A 7,382-nucleotide genomic window follows, 5' to 3' on the forward strand; every position below is an offset into this window, starting at 1 on the left:
AAAATAAAAAATAGAAAATTGCAAAATAGTCCTACAAATCAACTTGTTATCCGAATCGTTAGGTAAGGTCATAGTGTATTGAAATGTATATATACATATTTTTGATGTTGAATTTCGAATATATATGTTATTAATATTGTGAGTTGGAATTGAAATGTTATAAACTAATGTTAAGGTGAGTAAGGACTTACGTGAGAAATGTTGAATTCTGGTGAAACATGATTCATATGAATTCAGAATGAATGTGACTTGTTTACAACATGTGTACTGATAACATGGAAGTGTTTTTGTTTATAAATATTACAAATATTGTTTAAATGCCCAGTTGAACACTAAACAATTAGGATACGATTGGATGCCAACAGGGTTATATTGCGCGTTTTACGGGTTTGATATGAGATGTGATGATGACAAATGATATGTTTATATGTTCACTAAATGTACCGGAATCCATCATTTGTTGCGGGTTACCGAGTTACATTTATAGTGATTCAAGTGTGTTTCTGGGGGAGGATGTGTAGCCTTTAGGCTTAGCATCAGTTCCAAGGCGTGTTTTTGGTTGGATTAGCTCGTTTGAGATTTCTGGCATGTTTAAGGTGGATAACTAGGTATCCTAATTATTTTTATATAGTTCATCTAGCTAATTGTTAAAAGAAAGTGTATTGATTAATTTCATGAGTTGCTTGGAAATGATATTTTTGTACGACTATTAAAATGTTAGCTGATGAAATTGAATGAATGTGGAGTATGTGTTTAAAAATTGTTTGAAAGTGATATCGAAATGATTGGAAAGTTTATAGTTTATGTGTATGAAATGCTCGCTTTATAAATGTGATATGTGGTGACAGGACTATATGTTTAAAAGAAATGGTATTTGATTGTGAATATGAATTGGTATGATCAATTGGTTAATATGATTAATATGTTGGATCTTTCCTATTGAATGATACGAAAATATGTCGTACTGATTGATTGAGAGATTATACGATTGATACATGAAATGCTCACCTTGTTGTTGTAAATGTTTTGACAGGAAATCGTATTAAATTGATTATATCTATTTACTTAATTGTAAATTGAAGTAAGAGTTTTGTCTAAGTACCTATGAATTTACTAAGTATGTCAATGCTTACCCCCTTTTTTTTGTCTTTTGTAGTTATATCTTTGCGAAACTTGGTTATCGGATCACTTTCAAAGCTCACACTGTCCAATGCATCTGTTGGTAATCTTTGGTTCATCTTGGTTTGATTATCAGTAGCATGTAATAGGTGTGTTATAAATATATATGTGTTTGGTGTTCAAATTTATGAACTTGCCCATTTCGGTATGTTTATTTGGGTATTGTTTTAAAGCAAATTTATGGGATTGTTTCGATAAGTTGAACTATACTTATGCTCGTATGATATGAAGATGTGTATGACTAGCTCGAATGTGTGCTAAGTGATTTAGAATGTGATAATTGGATGAATGCATAAATTATAAGTGAATGGATTGATATAATTTAGTTGATTGCGGTGCCTATTGTGACATATTGGTTAGACATTTAGGAATGCTTTATAAGTTATATTTTGGGCATGAAATTTGCATATTTGAGCAGGTGTTGATGTTAGTAAAGGAATTCATTATAGGTCCTTATGTAAGGTTGTGCTAAATTGTACATTAGGTGTCTTTTCCTGCACGCACCGTTTGCCAAATGGTTGTGTGTCTAATATGGTTGGTTGACACGTTCGTGTGCCAGTGGTAATTTAGATGCATGAATGTTGACACGATCTCAGTCTCTCACGCGGCCCAACCACATAGCTGTGTGAATGTTTGCAAATTTTTACAATTAGGTCCACACAACCACAATTTATTACACGGCTTGACAACATGGTCGTGTGACCGTGCAATCCACGGCATTAGTCATGCAAATGGTTGAAGTACACTGCTGTGTGGTTTAGCACCACATGGTCGTGTAACTATTTACTAAAATTTTCATAAATTTTGTTAAGTTTACAATTAAGTCCCTATTTATTTCCGGGATGTTTTGAGAGCTTTCGTAAGCTCATTTGGGACTCAGTTGATGTGTAAATCATTGCATACTTGATTTATGAATCTTTAATGAACTTTTTATTGCTAAATGTCGGATTTACATGTATTTCTTCTATTGTCTTTTATAATATCTTGTAGCTCGAATCTAGTGACCGAACCAGATATAGGATGTTACGATTATATATATAATTATAATAAATTAAAATCCATACATCATATTGCATATTAAATTAAAATTTATGTGTAAATTTTATATTTATCTGTTGTATAATAAGTTATAATGTATATGTAAAGCTAGTATAAGTAGGACCTTGCTATATATAACAAGAGTCTACCCAAAATTTTTGTATATAATGTATATGTATATGTTACTCTATATGTTTTGTGACAAATTCTTAAATTTTAAACCATTATCATTTATTGAGTCCCATGATTAAATTTGAACGAGAGATGGTCTTCCCAAAATTTAATATGTTTTAGAGTATCAATTCCAACTCGATTGATTAGATTCATTTGGACAAAACTTAACTTTTTTTAAAATTATTCTTATTAAATTTAATTATAAAATATTAATATAATTTTTTGATTTTTTTGGATGAGATGAATGGAGCTCAAATCTAAACTTTAAAATTAGACCTTGACTCCATCACCCCAACTCATTTGAGGACACCTTTATTTGTGATGAACAATTATTTTATATTTTCAATAGGTAGGTCCATAAAGTTAGTGGAATGGAAATATTAGCTAAAAAAACTCTATTGCTTGTTAAGATTTAATCATAAAAAGGATTTTGGACCTTGTTAAATCTAATCTCCTTTTTCTTTCTAGTTTCTGTACCACCCACTTCATTTATTGTTGTAATCAGTAGAACCCTATATCCTACTTTTGCTTTAATTTGTGCCTTTTTTCTAGAACAAAAAATGGCTAGCTATATGCAAAGTCACCCTAAATGGAAGATGGTTACAATGTCTTGTCACTAAATAAAGGAACATCTTGCTCTACAAAAAGGAACTAATTTTGTTCTATCATCCTACTAAGTGTTTAATCGTATATTTGATTATGACACCGAGTAAAAATTAAAATTTATTATAAAAATTATATAAATAATAAATGATATTTCAGTTGAATGATTAAGTTTAAATATTTAAAATTGTAAAAGTTTGGGTTCAAATTTTATTATGTGTGAATATTTTTATATAAAATGATAGAAATACCTTCAGATATACAATTTACTTTATAAAATTAATTGAGTTGAATTTTTCTCTTTAAATTATTATTAGGAAGGATAACTATGAATCCCAAACATATACCGTAGAACGAGCATGTCATCTATTAAAATCATATCTATTTTATATATTTAAATAGACATTTATCCCAAATACAAACTTCTAGAAATAGTTTTTCTCATACATAAAATTTCTAGAACAGCAAAGAAGAATCCTAACGTTTGACTAGGATGGATGGGAGTAAAGATGATTGATTTAACCCCATCCTTATATTCCTTAAACTAATCCCCTGGAAGATTTAACCAGCTAATTAATTTGTAAGAATGATTTTGAAAGATCAATTATATGGTATGTGTCCAAAATATAAATTATTATATAAAATGTGGGTGGCAGAACATAGTCCCCCACCATCTTTTAATGTCATATATATGGTCAACCATTTACCGGTCCCTCAATCACACAATCTTCCACATTTTCCTAACCCAAATATTATGTCATTTTGCAAAAAAATTTATACTAATTAATAATTTTTTTAAGGTGTATAAATATAAATACATGTTTGATAATTATAATGGCATGTAAAATCAATTGAATAAAGTATGGATAAAGATTTGAAAGAAAAACAACTCAAGGTGGAAACTCACACAACACAATTGTATATGATAAGATTCAAACTTAAGTCTTAATCTTAAAATATTACTAACTATTAATATAATATTTATATAAGAATTAATATTTGATACATTAATGTTACATAATTTTACTAAAGTATTTATTATATGATTTAAAATTTTAAAAGTAAGTCACTTAATTAAATAAAATTGTCGATTGAGTAGTTGTAAGCATAATATAAAAAATTAAATAAATTAAATTATAATTATAAAATTAAAATAAAATCAAAAGTATTTTAAGTCCAATAAAAGGAAAATTTTTACTACTGTAATCTCCTCCACCAATTAGAAAAAGGTTAAAAAGAGAGAGAGAGAACATTTTAATCTCTAAAGAATATAAGTAATTAAAAAATTACTTATTTTCCTATAATTTGAATTATAAAATGTAGAGTAGGAAAAAGACTGAATGTGAAGCTAGTGTCTTCCTTTTCTTTACGTAAATTTCCAACAAAGCAATAATCGGGTTTCCATACATTGCTAGTGGTAGCCGCTTCTTTAAGCCATCTCTCACTCTGCCTTCCATATCCTCCTTCAATTCTCTCTCACTCTTCACCTTCCATGGCTTTACCTACGAAAAAGGCCTCGTTTTTCCCTTTTCTTCTTCTTCTTCTTCTCGTTACGATATCAATAATCTTGGTTACCCCATCAAACTCAGCCACTGACACCTTCGTTTTCGGTGGGTGTTCCCAGCTCAAGTTCATTTCAGGCTCCCCTTATGAATATAACGTCAACTCCATCCTCACTTCCCTAGTCAACTCAGCCATGTTCACCTCTTACAACAACTTCACCATCTCAGCCTCTCAGGACACCGTCTACGGCCTCTTCCAGTGCCGCGGCGACCTCGAAAACGGTGACTGTGGCCGCTGTGTTGCTAAAGCGGTGAGTCAACTCGGCACTCTTTGCCTTGACTCCACGGGTGGCGGGTTGCAACTCGAAGGGTGTTTCGTTAAATACGATAACGCAACGTTCTTGGGCGTGGAGGACAAGAGTGTGGTGGTGAAAAGATGTGGGCCGTTGATCTCGACTGACTCCGACGCGTTGGCTCGGCGTGATACGGTGTTGGATTTCTTGGGAGCGAGTGACGGGACATACAAGCCGTTTCGGGTTGCCGAGTCAGGGGATTTACGAGGTGTGGCACAGTGTGTAGGGGATTTGAGTCCGACCGAGTGCCAAGATTGCTTATCAGAGGCAATCGGACGGCTCAAAACAGACTGTGGGGCATCCAAGTGGGGTGACATGTATTTGGCTAAGTGCTACGCCCGCTACTCCCAAGGCGGAGACCACTCCCACGGCGGAGACGGTAAGCGGTTTCGCCGTCCCTATTTGCTTAATTAAATATGAATTTGCATGAAATTTACCATAACCGATTATATTATTTTTTTTCATATTTGGATTTTCCTTCTCATGCCATGTGAATTGCATGGTTTTATCCTTGGTAGGTCCAAATTATTCAAGATGCTTGTATTAACTTTAACAAAAGTTTAGCTAATTCATATAAGGGTGATTGAGTAAGTTGTTGGAAAACCATATTCAATATCAATTATTTTATTTATTTTTTCATATAATTCATTAATTGGAATTATTCCGTGTAAATGATGGAAAGGATTTAGTGATACATAAATGAAAAAGTCCTTTAACTTTGCACATTTATCACAACTAGTATTACTTTGTTGTGCTGAATGTGGTCAAATATGTGGTAAAAGTAAACGGAAATGAAAGACCAATAGTTTTGATATATATATATATATTGTTTGACTACTCGTGTGGGGAGATAGCTAACATGTTAAAAGCACCTTCATAGTTGATAGTAGTTTATGTTTGCATGCAATTTAGGCCAATGTGGTCCTACTTTTGAATTAAGGTCCCATTTGAAATTAAGAAAGAATCCAATGTTCTCACCTAAAAGGTAATTCTTTTTTAAATTAACATACAATATGAAAAAATTAAAACAAATTCTAATGTTTTCTTACATTGTGCTCTGGGTGGAATGTAGATACAGATAACGATGATGATGAGATTGCAAAGACATTAGCAATTCTAATTGGACTCATTGCTGGAATTGCCTTGATCATAGTATTTGTATCAGCCTTGTCTAAAGCGTGTGAAAAAGATAGCAAAGGTAATCAAATTAAATTTATTATTTGCTTTTCTTTCATTTATTTTTTATTGGTTTTACAAAAATCCCAAGTTTAATTTCTTTTCTCCAATTCCTCTCATTTTGCAGGTGGTTAAATAAACATGTTTTTGCTTACATCCTCTCAAGATTAAAAAAGGTGTTGATAGAAAAGATGTTTATGCAAACAAATGTATGTAAAGAAGATGAACATTAAAGCCCAAAACTTCAATCATATCTTAAGCTTGTTTCTGAGTCTATAATTAGTGAACACTTCTGTATTACAATTTATATATATATATATATATAGTTGTTCAATTTTGGTCAAAACAGTGAATTTTGCCCACAAATGTTGCAAGAATGTTTTTCATTGTTCTTTAAGATATAAATATTTCAGAAAGGGTATCTTTAGGACATTTGTTAAGGAACTTTATAAAATTCGATAATGAGTAGCTTTAATAAAGGGAGTCGAAAAAAGAAAAAGGAAGAAAGGTAAATGAAAGGTGAGGAAAGGCAAAAAGTTTTCCAATTGTATGTTAAAGAATGTGATGAACATCATTTGGGGTTTGCAGCATAGAACGTAATCTATCAAATATGATAGCACAGCAGTAAGTTATGGGTTAATCATTTATCAGTCATCACCGCAAAGTAACAAAGAGAGTGTAACTTTAAGCATGTGATGTGAAGTTTCCGAAACTTGTTCTTTTTCAGTCCCCCACGCAAACCTTTTTCTTTTCTTTTATTGAAAACAGAAGACTAGTTTTATGATCTTTCCTTTACACAAGCTTATTCCTGACTTTAATGAATAGTATGCGAATAAATACATAAAATATGATATATGTTATAAACAATAATAATAGGTAAAAGATGGATATGAGAATATGAGGATTTCTATTGCATTCTCTTATTTTTCATCATCATTACAAGTAATATATAGGGAGATTAGACTCCTCATTTTCTAATACATAAATAGGAAAAGGGTTACGAGGAGATGAAAGGTGAAAGGTTGAACATCTACTGAATAGCATTCATAACACTCCTCTTTGGATGTTCATTGTATAAAAGATATGCCTCATTAAAAACCTTACTAGTAAAAACCCTGTGAGACAAAAACCTAATGAAGGAAAACATAGTACACAATCCTTTGATACATGGTATATCACAACAACAAAAAATGTAGTACAAATTTAGTCCCCCTCACGCAAGTATCACTTAAGATCTTTGAGACAAGGTAATCTAATGTTTAAAATTAACTTCTCAAACGCAGCAATAGGGAGCGCCTTAGTAAAAAGATTTGTCAAATTCTCACTTGAACGAATCTGTTCATGAGTGAAGAAAATA

General features: G+C 31.6%; 1 protein-coding gene across 2 annotated transcripts; it reads left to right on the forward strand.

Moving 5' to 3' along the window:
* Positions 1-4,329: 4,329 nt before the first annotated feature.
* On the forward strand, positions 4,330-6,371 carry LOC105794388 (plasmodesmata-located protein 6). 2 transcript variants are annotated; one of them, XM_012623544.2, is made up of 3 exons: positions 4,330-5,228; positions 5,928-6,047; positions 6,153-6,371. In XM_012623544.2, the coding sequence occupies exons 1-3, from the start codon at positions 4,487-4,489 to the stop codon at positions 6,158-6,160; spliced, it is 870 nt and encodes a 289-aa protein (XP_012478998.1). In that variant the 5' UTR covers positions 4,330-4,486; the 3' UTR covers positions 6,161-6,371. The 2 variants fall into 2 exon arrangements, with proteins under 2 accessions (XP_012478998.1, XP_012478997.1); XM_012623543.2 differs by having other exon boundaries at positions 4,331-5,228; positions 5,922-6,047.
* The last annotated feature ends 1,011 nt before the right edge of the window (positions 6,372-7,382 follow it).

Source organism: Gossypium raimondii, chromosome 3, assembly GCF_025698545.1.
Source record: "Gossypium raimondii isolate GPD5lz chromosome 3, ASM2569854v1, whole genome shotgun sequence".
In the NCBI taxonomy this organism is placed as follows: domain Eukaryota; kingdom Viridiplantae; phylum Streptophyta; class Magnoliopsida; order Malvales; family Malvaceae; genus Gossypium; species Gossypium raimondii.